This window comes from Macrobrachium nipponense, chromosome 32 (genome assembly GCF_015104395.2).
Source record: "Macrobrachium nipponense isolate FS-2020 chromosome 32, ASM1510439v2, whole genome shotgun sequence".
In the NCBI taxonomy this organism is placed as follows: domain Eukaryota; kingdom Metazoa; phylum Arthropoda; class Malacostraca; order Decapoda; family Palaemonidae; genus Macrobrachium; species Macrobrachium nipponense.
Window position 1 is genome coordinate 16,508,879 of NC_061094.1, and position 14,130 is coordinate 16,523,008.

At 40.5% G+C, this 14,130-nt stretch overlaps 1 protein-coding gene across 1 annotated transcript; it reads right to left on the bottom strand.

Annotated features, from left to right (window-relative positions):
* Positions 1-4,431: 4,431 nt before the first annotated feature.
* LOC135207373 (uncharacterized) lies at positions 4,432-5,382 on the bottom strand. Its single transcript, XM_064239102.1, has one exon. It carries the CDS (start codon positions 5,380-5,382, stop codon positions 4,432-4,434), a length of 951 nt encoding a protein of 316 aa, XP_064095172.1.
* Between the last annotated feature and the right edge of the window lie 8,748 nt (positions 5,383-14,130).

Sequence of the window (14,130 nt, forward strand, 5' to 3'; positions counted from 1 at the left end):
AGTATTTCTATTTTGATAAGCTTGAGCGATGACGATGGCTGAAGGTGCTCAAAGTCGTACTTGACCGGAATGTTTCTTGGCTAATGTTGAGAAGCTCTTCCATAAAATGTCGATAATGTCATTATTTTCCAGCAAGAAGATTTGCTCAGAAATTCTGCGTCTCTAAAATCGTTTGGGGTTTCTAAACTGCCGACATTTAATTTGCGTGACGTATCATGTTCACTGAACTCTTATACGTTCATGATTTCATTGTCCTAGATTCTCTCTCTCTCTCTCTCTCTCTCTCTCTCTCTCTCTCTCTCTCTCTCTCTCTCTCTCTCTCTCTCTCTCTCTCTTCCAAAGTATTTTGGTTGGGTTCCTTAATGTTACCTAGTTTTTAGTTCAAGATCAATGTTAGAACAATGTGAATGTTGATCATTATTATTTTTTTTTTTTATTAATTTTTGTTCACTATGACTAAAGAGTTATTTAATAGTGTGCAGGCGCACCCACACTCAGGAAGTTGGTTAACTAAAAATCAATGTACCTATGATTCCTTTTCTTTAAACTTACTGAATACTTAATGCTCTCTCCCAAGCAGCAGTTCTCATTTACAATTTTAGACTGTAGGCCTAAGTTGTTTAATGAGATGATGATATTGGACAGGATGACCTTCATAAATCACCATTTTGAAGGATGAAATATGATAGCCACTCATTTATGCTCTTGAAATCAACATAACTATGAAAATGGCAGTATGTAGTACTCTCAAGTATCATCAACTAACTTGACTGTAGTTATTCAGTTTCTTTTGGGGTAAGGTTATGTTTTTCTTAGAAATCGCTCAGGCACCTTGTTTCTGAATGACACTGAGAACCTCCTCTTCTGCTCAACAGGTGAGAGCTGCCCTGATAGCAAGAGCCCTGGAAAATGCTGCCGCAAGCTACGACCCAGAGAATGACAAACCTCCAAGTTACGAGGAGGTCATGAAGGCCGACCCCCCGCCACCTCTCTACTACGAGGTCATACGAGAATGTTTCAGTCGCACTCGACGAATCTCCGCGTCTGTACCTTCGTCGCCTACGCCGTCACTCAAATCCACCACAGGAGCAAAGAAGGCCTCCAAAAACAACAAAGGGGGCAGCGTTGCTCCCGTCCATCGATCAAACAGCATAAGTTGCGCTCTCGAAAGAAACGATGGCACCGATGCCTCTGCGTGTTTCCCCATCTCCAAAATCAAAATGTTAGTCAACACAAACATTGACAGAAATACAGAAAGAGACCAGACTAGATCTTCTGTTTCCAGGAGCCGAATTGTTTCGCCTGGCGTCGAGTTCAACACTATTGACCCTCTAAGCACCATCAGATTACCGATAACAAAAAATAGGCCTAAGCCTTTATGTTCAGTGGCTATTCATCGAGAAGTCAATTGATATTTTCTCAACTTGATATTCCCCCAGATCTCTACATTAGTTCACACACTTGCAAACTTCGACCACAATTGTACCAAAGGGTGCAGTGTTGACTAAGGTTGATGATGCAAAATAAGGCCATTAAGCTGACTGGCGTAAAAGATTCTTATCTGAGGTGTACTACCTACAATGATAAACTTGCAGTAATATACGCACTAGCAAGGACAACAATTGAAAAATGTAAGAAAAAATAATAATTGTCAATGTTATGACAGAATTTCTAGGTTTAAGCGGCTAGGTGTGGTTCTCGAGAGCGTAGGTAGTACAAGATAGTACTACCGGGAAGCATATTGAATCAAAGGGTCGTGATCCTTTATGCAAAATAGGTCTTCTCCGTCTCAAAAGGTGGAGGGGGGGGGGGGGGGGGGGGGGGGGGGGGGGGGGGGGGGGGGGGGGGGGGGGGGGGGGGGGGGGGGGGGGGGGGGGGGGGAGGCGAGAATTGCAGGGCATTAGACATCACTTATGTCTCCAATGTTCAGCAATTTCTTTTGCATCACAACTACCAATCATTGGCTCTTTTGAGCTATAATGTATACTCTGGTTTTACAGAATTACCAAAGATAGCATTAAGGCATTATTAGTTTTGTACGTTGCTCATTATTGTTATATCTCATCGTCCTGATTTCTTCAATAAAGTGCTGAAAATGAGCTTGTTTGTCTCTCCTTGACATGTAACTCATTAGCTTCTGTTCCATTCCACAAACGGCTGAATGCAGCTGTAAATGATAATTCTATACCGAATGTTCATGAATTGGCCCCTTCCAGAATTCCACCTTGGCTCATACCAAAAGCTGAATTGTGCAAGAAAAACCTAGTGAAAAAGAACAACCCTAATGGAGTAATAAAGTCACTGTTTTTCAGAACACGATAAAATTCATAATAACGACTATAAATTTTATACAGATGTCTCGAAGTCAAGCGAGGGAGTAGGTTTAGCTGTTGTCTCAGATAATTTTTGTGATGTTGCAAAGCTGCCTCCTGCTGCATCAGTATATGCAGCTGAACTATCTGTCATTGTTAAAGCCCTAGATATAGCACATCATTCAAATAGGAAGCCTTGTGTCATATATTCAAATTTTGAAAGTTTGTTTGTATGGTGTTTTTACGTTGCCTGGAACCAGTGGTTATTCAGCAACGGGACCAAAGGCATCAAGTGACTTCCGAAGCGTCGAGAGTGAACTTCTATCACCAGAAATACATATCTCTCAATCCTCAATGGAATGCCCGAGAACCGAACTCGCGGCCACCGAGGTGGCATGCCATTGAGACGCTCAAATTGTGAAAGTGCTCTGGAAAGCCTGAACAATTATAATTCTTTAGTACAGAAGGGTCAGGCGTGGCTGTTTCGGATTTCGTTGAGGCATAAAACAGTATGTTTTTTGTTGGATTCCTGGTCATGTTGGGATCCCAGGGAATGAAAAAGCAGAAAGAGAGCAAATAGAATGCCTGTAGGTACCCAAGGAGAAATTGTCATCGCCCCTTCTTGCTAGAATGCCTTTCTTTGCTAGTGTCCCGTTTATCAGTGATACAACATTTTATACCCAAGTTAAACGTTTAATACGTGAACATTGTCCGGCCGTAAAAGGCCAACTAATCGTAAGAAACCCATTAACTATTGGGTCTTTATTTAAATATAAAGAAAAACTGAGCCCTCTTCTGACTTCCAATGCGGTCTATTTATTTTTGTGTCCCAAATGTAGATTGGGAAATTATGTCAGGGCCTCATGTACAGTGGCGATTTTACCCCTCAAAAAGTAGGGGGCAACTCTGGGGCAAAGATAATTGTTGGGTGGGCATCATAGGAAAGGTAACTATAAAAATTATTACAATTTTGGAAACATTTTGAAACTCATAGAGGAATGAATTTGACTAAAAGTAAAGGTTCACATAGAATTTTGTTTGATTCCTAAGCAAAACAACTGTAAATCATCCATCTGATATTTTACCTGACTTGCATGATATGAAAATTTAACATTCAAAACTATATACAGTTCCAAACAATACGCAAACGTTAAAGACTGGATAGTATGTATAAATATAATACACATTTGAACCAAATAAAGAAAGGCAGTAATTATATGAAATGAAGAGATATACGTGGGGCATATCATGACAATTCTGAAAAGGTTCAGTTTGACATTCAAAACTATATACGATCCCAACCAATATGCAAATTATTAAAGAATGTTAAGTTTGTGTAATACACATTTGCACAACTTAAAGAAATGTATTAACTAATGAAATGAACAGACAAATGTGGACTATGTCTTGACCATTCTGAAAATGCTCGTTTGACATTCAAAACTATTTACAATCCCAAACAATATGCAATTATTAAAGAATGGCAAGTTTGTATAATGCAGATTTGAACAAAGTAAGGAAAGGTATTAAGTAATGAAATGAACAGACAGATATGAGGCTTATCATGAAAATTCTCAAAATGTTGTTTCGACATTCAAAACTATATACAATTCATAACAATATGCAATTATTAAAGAATGGTAAGTTTTTATAATACACATTTGATCACAAAACAGATATGGACCATGTCGGGACAATTCTCAAAATGTTTAGTGCAGTTTGATTCTACGATTGTCATGTCGGCTGACAAACTCATCTACAAAACTATCTAAGTCAATACACAGCCCGTTTACTTTCAACTGATAATAATGCAGTGTTACTTAGTCTCTCACTAGTCATGGAATTTCTAAGAAATGTTTTTACTATTTTCATTTTGGAAAAACATCTTTCACAAGAAGCACTGGTAACAGGAAGTGTTACAGCTATCAATATTAAAAATGTATCAAGCATAATCAAAGGTCCAGATTCATATGGAAGAATAAATGACAAAAACTCCACCAATGATGTAGGTGGCTGATGTTCTTTCCGGAACAATTTCTTAACTAAAGATAGCTCGTGTTTTAAATCACTTTGATTTACTGAATATGATAAAAGCAAATAACTTCAAGTCATCCTCATGTCAGAACGTCTGTCCTGCAGGACAGAGAGCTGAAATGCCACAGAAGATCACACACGACTCTCTGGAAAAACGACGATCTAATTCACTATTTAAACAGTCTAGTACTTCATACAAGATTGTGACGTGTTGTGGATGACTCGGCTCCACAACTCTGGCCAGATGTTTCCAACATGATAAAATACGGAGTTGTCGAGGTTTTCTTGAACGTTTTCTTGTCACTGTTGGTGAAATGTCACATTTTTTACAGAGTTCGTCAACCCTATTAGAGTAATTCTCAATTAAGTTGGAGTTTCTTACATCAGCTAAATCTTCACGAAGACAAGAAATAAGTTTAGCTGCTTTTCCAAGGTCTGCCTGTTTATCCTGCAGCTGCTGAGATATTTTATTTATTCCCAGAATTTCAGAGAAAAACTGCAATAAACAAACAAATTCTGCATCCATCTGAGCAAGTAAACCTCTAGCAGATACAGCTCGAGCTCCAGTAGCATCTGCAGAAGTCTCCTTCAAAAGTCTTATAATACATTCCAGACGTAATAAAGCATTATCACAGGAGGTAGCCTGACACCACCAGCGAGTATCACTGAGATGTTGAAGTTCTCGAATTTGTTCTTCAGGAAACATTTCACGCTGTATAGAAACGAATTTCTCATGAACCACTGCATTACTAGCAAAGATATAGACTTCTTCAAGATAACGGAAAAATTCAGATGCTTGTGGTACGTTCTTTGCAACACTTGTCAAAACCAAATTGAGCTTATGACCGTAACAATGAACATAATAAGCAAAAAGTGCTTTCTCTTTTATACGTTTCTGAACGCCACTAATTCCTCCACTCATGACTGATGCTCCATCAAATCCCAAGCCAACAAGAGAAGATTTATAATCTAAGCCTAATTTTTCTAGAGTTTTCAGTATTATGTCTGTGATATATGCAGCATCCAATGGAGACATGAGAGTGAATGAAATAAAACATTCCTGAATACAGTGCGAGATTTCATCATAAAATCGTACTACTATTATAATGCTAATGGCGCAGTTTTGCTCACATCCTTGGCTTCATTCGGCTTGAACAGAAAAGTAATGGCAGGATTTTATGTTTTCAGCTATTTCTTCCCTCACAATTGATGCAAATGTATCAATCATCTCATTTTGTATTGCAGAACTGGTGTACTTCTAATTTTTTTTTACCACTTTTGACACGTTCAGCTGTAACAGGATCATGTTTGTAATGAATCTAAGAAGTTTACAGATATTTCCTGGATTTTGTTCATCGTCACCCTCTCTGTGGCCTCTTTGTGCTATATTTTGTTAGTCTCAGGAGTATAATCTCGCCAGGAGTGTTTATGTAATGACGATTTTCACGGACTTTCTTCTGATAGCCCTCACTTATACTGTTTAGTGGACGTTTTATCAGTTTTATTGTGTTGATAGTCAATCCACGCAGTATAGAGGATTTGTGGATATGTGAGTTCAGGTGCTTTGCAATGGCCCCATCTTTCCTTGTGGCTTTTTCCATCGTCTAAAGCCACTCTTTATAAATGCATCGTCTACATTGCCATAAAAAGGTAATGCAAAGTCCCTACAAGCAAAACAGAACTTTGCATCACGTTCTTGAGAGACTCAGCCCAATTTTGTGAACTGCTCATGTGGGCTTCTTAAAGTCCGCATTGATTGCCACAGGGGGGTGAGTTATAGAACATGTGTCCGGTTATCTTCACCAGAATTCTCGAACATTCGAGAGCATTAAAAAAAATACAAATTCAATATAAAATACAAACACTTTAAAATCATTACACGATCTTCTCCTCAGAGCTTGCTGTCTTCGAATCGCTTTCCATAAAAATTAAACAAACTACCGCTACCCCTCTTTACCTGGAACCTTTCCTTCTTCTTCTGGTCACTCGTCTTCTTCCTTGCACTTGAGATGGTCATTTTCTTAGCATTGTAGTAGGTTTTCTATGAATTTTAAATGTATATTAGTTATTAGGATGAGTCTTTTTATAATATATGTATTAATCATTTTTACAGCCGTGATGATGATGGGGCTGGACCCCGAAACGTCGCTTAATAAAGCCTTTGAAATTACCAGAAGACGTCTCCCTTGCTTCCTTGAGAATATACCTTTTTTCATTTTCCTATGTGGAATACAACTGAATATATATATATATATATATATGTGTGTGTGTGTGTGTGTGTGTGTGTGTGTGTGTGTGTGTGTGTGTGTGTTATATAAGCTTAAATATATACAAGTATACACATACATCTGGCAGTACAAATGAATGGACTAAATACTTACAATTTTACACAAATGAAAAATGTAGTGCATACAAAAGAATGCACAAATGCATTCACGTCTATCGCCAATTTCCTTTCCAAGAACTGATGAACAATTCAAATCAATGTCGAGAAGAACAAATATCTTATGAGAGAGAGAGAGAGAGACCACCACGACAGTACCGAGCCACAAAGGCCCAGCTGTGAAAATTTGGGAAATATTTGCATATCTTACCCCGGGCTAATTTCCCCAGGGTAATCTGCGGACGGAAGTTGCGTAATTCCCTGGGTTGATTGTGTAACGACATTGCAATGGAGCAACTTTCTGAAATTGCTCAAGAAAAAAATAGTAAAAATATGTAATTTTTTTAACAGTAAATATCCAAGGGAATAGGTCACTCGGTACAATGCTTTATGAGCCGCGCCTCCCTGAAACTTTAACCACAGCCTGGTGGTGGCCTATCCTATATCGTTGCCAGAAGCACAACCACGGCTAAATTTAACCTTGAATAGAGTAAAACCTACCGAGGCTAGAGGGCTGCAATTTGGTACATTTGATGACTGGAGGGTGGATGGTCGACATACCAATTTGCAGCCCTCTAGCCTCGGTAGTTTTTTTTTTTTTTAAGAGCAGACGGACAATGTTCTTGATATCTCAAATAAATAAGTTAAGTTAGAAATTCAGAAACTCAGGACCTCAGACTCCAGCGACCTTTGGTGTTTGAGGAACCAATGTGTATGAAATTGGTGGTAAAAGAGAGAAGAGAGAGAGAGAGAGAGAGAGAGAGAGAGAGAGAGAGAGAGAGAACTATTCCTTTCCAGAAGAGATGTCAAGAATGAGATCAAATACCCCCCACCCACCAAACCCCCTACTCTCCCCTCCCTCCCCGCCAACACCCTGCCATTCCCACGAGGCGTAAATCATTCCAGCGACGCCTGGAATGGCATATGACACAGCCATTCCAGGCCAGGCGTCGCATGTAGATGAATATCTCTCAGTCATTTGATATTGGAGGCGTGAACATGGCGTCTCAGGACGCTCAGTGGACACAACAATCATCTTTATTACTCTTTGCTTTCACATCCAATCATTGCTCATCTTTATTTCATTCATAAACGTTTTGATTATTATATTTATACAATAATACTGAACAATATGAGTGATGTGTTCAACCATTTTTTGTGTGCATTAGGTAAAGTATAGTGTTAGACTTGCACAACCATTATATTTGATGCCTTTGTTCAGTGCAGAAAAGATATGAATAAAATACAGGTAATTCTATCAAACGCTTTGACTTTCAATTTTCTTTTTACAATATAATTCATTTTAATGAACGAAAATAAAACTATAAGTATATAATACATTTTTAAAAAATCTTAAATAACGAGGAACTCGGACTTGCAAATCGAAGAACATTTTGGACGACTCAGTTTTTGCTTTCCTCAGGTAGTTCTTCAGTTTTTGTGGGTCCTCCGTGTACCTCCCTCTCTTGGGGAACTTCAAAAGGGATCAGACGAACAAAGTCATCCTCTCATTAAATTTTATCTTCATTTGTCCTCATTCGTGATGCTCTTTTCCTTGTGAGAGATTCACGGAATTTTAGAAATTTAGAAATTTTAAAGAAATAATCCTCCTCCTCCTCCTAACGAACTAAATTTCTCTGAGATAAAAATGGAAAGTCTTTGAAGTATTCAGAACTCCTAACGTCGTACCAATTATCCAAAAACCCTAAGAATCCTTCCAGAAATGTGTCTGCTTCTCCCTCGAATTTCTGTCTCTTCTTCCATCTTTCTGCCCCTGCTAAGAATTTCTTAAAAATGGAGATTCCATTTTTCCTTAAAAGAAATAACGTTTTCCTAAAATTCCAGGAGGATTTCAACCCCAATGCAAACAAAACTCACGGCCCAAAGCAGCTGCCTTCGTCTTCTTTCCTGAGTGAGTGACATCTCTGGAGCAGCATCGGATCTTCGTCCTTTTTCTCGATCTGACAATTCTTCCATTTTGCTTCCTGCTCCTCTACAACGAAATCATAGAGTCCACTACTGCAGGCTGCTGCTCTGTCCGGAGCCAGAATCCTCTTCATCCTCGAAGAATTCTTCACTGACACTCGAGAGGAATATTCAGAAACTAAGCATAAGGCAAGTGGAAATGGAGACAGAGAGAGAAGTAGAGTGTGGTGTGTGTGCATGAGCGCGCTCATTTGTGAATGATTGTGAGTAAGAATGCGTGAGTGCATGTTGGGATTGGGAAGGGAGGGAATCAGGGGACTATGAAGGCTGAAAGAAGAATGAATGTTTGAGTGACAGAAATCTTTCTTTTCATTTCTCTCTCTTTTTCTCACTGTGTTTCCTCAAACCAGTTTTTAACCAGAGGAGATGGGACCTGAATGTGCGCTATCCTGCAACACGAGAAACCAAGAGAGTGAGTCAGGAAATCTAGAGACTGGAGAGAACCAAGACACTGGCACCTGACCAGAACCGACCAAACCCAATCCAAGACCAAGAACAGGACGCAGCTGGAGAAGGGACGCCAGCAGTTGAGGGGCTGCTGGCTCCTTCCCTGGCCCTGACCTAGATAGACACCGGCACCTGACAGGGACCCAACCTAATCAAAGACCAAGAAGAGGACGCAGCTGGAGAATGGCTGCCAGAAGTTGGGGGCCTGCTGGCTCCTTCCCTGGCCTGGACCTAGATAGACACCGGCACCTGACCGGGACCCAACCAAATCCAAGACCAAGAAGATGACGCGGCTGGAGAACGGCCGCCAGCAGTTGGGGGGCTGCTGGCTCCTTCCCTGGCCCGGACCGAGATAGACACCGGCACCTGACCAGACACGACCAAACCCAATCCAAGACCAAGAACAGGATGCGGCTGGAGAAGGGACGCCAGCAGTTGGAGGGCTGCTGGCTCCTTCCCTGGCCCGGACCTAGATAGGCACCAGCACCTGACTGGACCCGACCGCTGACCGGACCAGACCCAACCCAATCCATAACTAAGAACAGGACGTGGCTGGAGGACGGCCACCAGCAGTTGGGGGGCTGCTGGCTCCTTCCCTGGCCCTGACCTAGATAGACACCGGCACCTGACCAGACCTGACCAAACCCAATCCAGGACCAAAAACAGGACGCGGTTGGAGAAGGGACGCCAGCAGCTGGGGGACTCCTGGCTCCTTCCCTGGCCTGGACCTAGATAGACACCAGCACCTGACCAGACACGACCAAACCCTATCCAAGACCAAGAAGAGGACGCGACTGGAGAACGGACCAGCAGTTGGGGGGCTGCTGGCTCCTTCCCTGGCCCTGACCTAGATAGACACCAGCACCTGACCAGACACGACCAAACCCAATCCAAGACCAAGAACAAGACGCGGCTGAAGAAGGGCTGCCAGCAGTTGGGGGCTGCTGGCTCCTTCCCTGGCCAGGACCTAGATAGACAACTGCACCTGAGCGGACCCGACCTAACCCAATCCAAGACCAAGAACAGCTTTTATTAGTATATTATCACCATAGCGTTTTAAATTTCCTTGTGGGTTGGTATCAAATTTTTTTTCTAGGTGGAGTGATCCTGGTTATTGCCTAGATTGTCAACAGGGTTTTCCTTACTCATGTTGGCAGCGGTCTTCAACAGTGTCTGGGGTTCGCCATAGGATCCAGGGGTAGAGGAAACATCATCAATATTAGTTTGTTTTTTTTTTGGCGGGGGGTGGGGGGCGAATATTTTAGAGGAAGAAAATTTTCAGACTGCCTATCACCTTAAAAGAAACCTCATTAGCCATCCATGAAATTAATTTCACTACCAATGACACCAGTGAGAGCTGACTCCCGAATGTCCACTCCATACCCTACCCTGAAGGGATGGTAGTATCACCATGATTAGTGTGGATCAAGTGTATGTCAACCTGCTTGATAGGACTGAGAGCATTTCAGGAATACAATCATCCCCACTTTAATCATGCAAGGGCCAATTTTGGTACTGAGATAGTTCCGCATGCCAGTAAAAAGATACTGACATTCTTATGGTCCAAACATTCGGGTATTTGGTTAGACAACCACAGCTCCCACAATTGGTTTCGAAAATAATTCAAATACCAGCAATGCTATTCCTTCCCAGAAATCATGACAGTGAAAGGAGGATAAGAGGTTGGATAGCAAGGTGGGAGAGAGAGTTGGTACAATTTGAAGGAGGTTGAAGTAATAATAAGAAAAAGAAAAAGTATGAGAGAAATTTGGTGTCAAACTGAGAAAAAATCGTCTTCGTATATCTGGTTAATGACTGTTACTATCGTTTGCGTTAAGAATCCTTGTTTTCATATGAGGTAACGTGCCACACAGCCATACACGATCTGTATAACGCCCGTGGTCTTGACAGTCGTGTGTTTGCAGCCTTTGTGGAGGTTTATTCAGTAATTACAATTATCTACACTTACTTTACGTCGGTGGAGGCCACAGCAAGGCATGTTTGGCAACGCATCAGCACAAGATATGATGATAGCAACATTTAAGAGAGCCACGAGCGGCAGTGTTGGAGTTAATTACTGGGGCTGGATGTCGAGTCACGGCCCAGGGGAACCAGTAAGGGTAAACGGCAAGTTGAATGCCAGGTAATATGTACAAGATGTGATGCTGCCAACAGTAAGAGCCATGACAAACCCTGACAATGAACCCATCATTTTTGTCCAGGACAATAGCCCCATACACACAGACCAAGCCTGAAATTCAAGTAATGGACTGGCCTGCCAAAGGCTGTGATATCAACCCCATCGAAAATCTATGGGGAATAATGAAACAAGAAATAAAAATGGGACCAGAACGGACATGCGATGTTATTGACCGATCAGTGAGAGAGGTATGGGAATCCATGCGACGCACACCAAACATTTGCGAACGACTCGTAGCCTCCATGCCAACCTGCCTGAACGAGGTAATAGACGCCTGCGGTGTGAATTGCACATGCATCAATTTCAGACTTCCTGCCGTACAAATAGCAATGTGGTGAGGGTACATCAGATTCTGTCAGTGATGCCATATTGCGCTATTGACTTGCTGTAGGTACGGCAGTTAGCCGTATCCGTTTTCCAGTTTGCTAATCATGCAGCAGTTGCCGTACACTGTTGCTAAGAGCTATAGGTATGGCACTAGAAGATCAGCGACAGTAGTAATAATAGTCGAACTGAATTGTTTGCTGAACATGTTCAACTCAAAATGCCAAAGTGAAGCACCATACTGTCATCACCAAAGCACCAAAACATTGTGACAGTAAATGAAAATATAAAAATCCCAATAATACTTAAACATATTTAGATTTTGACTATATACATGAAAAGTAAAACTAATCTAATCTATATGTGTACTTCAAATCTACTTTGAATCTCCTCTAAACTGTGTAATAATACATAAGTTTTCGCCAAAAAACAGATGTTTTCAGGTTTCAACAAGCTGAAAAAGGCAATAGACTTCTACGAAGAATCAAACTTCCAGAAATTGTATATCCGTAGGTCACGAACGATCGAATCGGCCCTGAAAAGAGATCCGAAGAGGAGATTCAAGGAAGGTTTTGAAGTACACAGAAATCGTGCTCTACTGTATTCATGGCGGCATGGAAAACTACCAAAGTCGATCCTCTGGTAAAACAAATTTTTCCCATATGGGACGCACTACTGACTGCTGCACTACTTTACTAGCTAGGCCTCAAATCTTTGAATCTCCTCTTCGGAGCTCTTTTTAGGGCCGATTCGATCAGTCTTGACCTACGGGTATACAATTTCTGGAAGTTTGACTCTTCGTAGACGTCTATTGCCTTTTTCAGCTTCTTGAAACCTAAAAAAAAATCTGTTTTTTCGGCGAAAACTGATATATTATTAATCGGTTCACGTTGCTAGGTCGTCATTTTCTTGTTGTCACTGAAATGCCTGAGGCGTAGTTGTTGCCAACCCTCTCACAGCTCATTACCCTACCTTGGCTTTGACATTACCCTACTTTACCTGCCATTACCCTATGCCTGGCCTTAAGATATAAGAATTTAAAAAAAAATATTGTACAATAGTTATTTCATTCGTCACCTACATTTTTGAAGTCATACATTGACACATTATGTAGTTCAATAACTCAGTTGTAACATTTTTAGTTCTGCAGTCTTCCTCTTTACCCTTCATCGCTGACTTGGTAACCAAAATGGCATTCAGTAGTTCAGGTCCCATTTTATTTATTTATTTATTTATTTTTTGTCTTGGCATCAGTTAGAAAAGAAAATTTTCTTTCTGTGTCTGCATTTGATTGACGAAGAATGAAAACTAATTTTGCCAAAGCAACCAAATTTTTAAACACAGGCTCATCACAATTCTTCACATTAGTAAGGAAACCCCAAAATTCATTGTTATATTTCAATTTCAGTTCTTTAATTTCCGTCTCATCGAAATAGAGAGGCAGCTTTTGCCATTTCTCATCCACATATCACTATCATCATGTAACAAATGCTTATATTTGTCTCTGAGAAGCCAAAGAGATGAAAGTCGGTTTTTACTGTTAAAGTCAAGTGCTACTGTAGGTTCAATGAATTCTAGCTCACGAAATAATGGATCATTTAAAGGCAGCATTCTCTTTATCTCCTCAAAAGCTGTCTTATAAAATGACAAACATCTCGTTTTGACATCTTTGACATCAGAAGAATTAAGGTCTTCTTGTATGATTATTTCTAAGCAGTTTTTTCCAAGATGAATTTTAGGTAAAGGTAAAAGTTGTTCCATATTTGATGGATCAACTTTGGAAACTAGCGTTTGCTTTAAAAAAAATCGTTGGCAATTAATTTACCACATAATAGATAAATAAATAAAATTATATAAAATAAAGTTGAAGACAAACAGATCTTGAAATTACCCAACGTTTTGCCCACATTTTGGGACAATACCCCATTACCCTACAGACCTGGATTTCAATTTGAATTACCCTACGCGTAGGGTAATTACCCCACGGTTGGCAACACTGTTGAGGCTGTAAACAAGGGTTCGCTTATGAGCAATTAACAGCCATACCAATAGCTGTCACAATCAGGATACGCTGCCGTAATAGTTACGTGATATCGACAGTTATCCTTAATACTGAGGTACTTTCCAATGTTAAAGGAATACATTTGTGCGGATCTACTTCCAACAGGTATTACTCCACTCAAGTTACTATTATTAAAAAGAATTAGTTCTGCTCAAATGTTAATAAAATTGTCAGTGACAGTTGTATATTTCCTAAGGGAATACGACAGTACATTGTTCCTACACAATAAACAAACCCTTCATCTTTTGCGCCATAGGAATGACTTTCGGTGAAGATGTGGACTGGTAAGCCATTGCCTGACTGTCGTTAAACTCTCTTCCCGGTTGGATCTTTTCTTTTCTTACTTTAATATAGGCCTACTGTGTACTTTATATACTGTTTG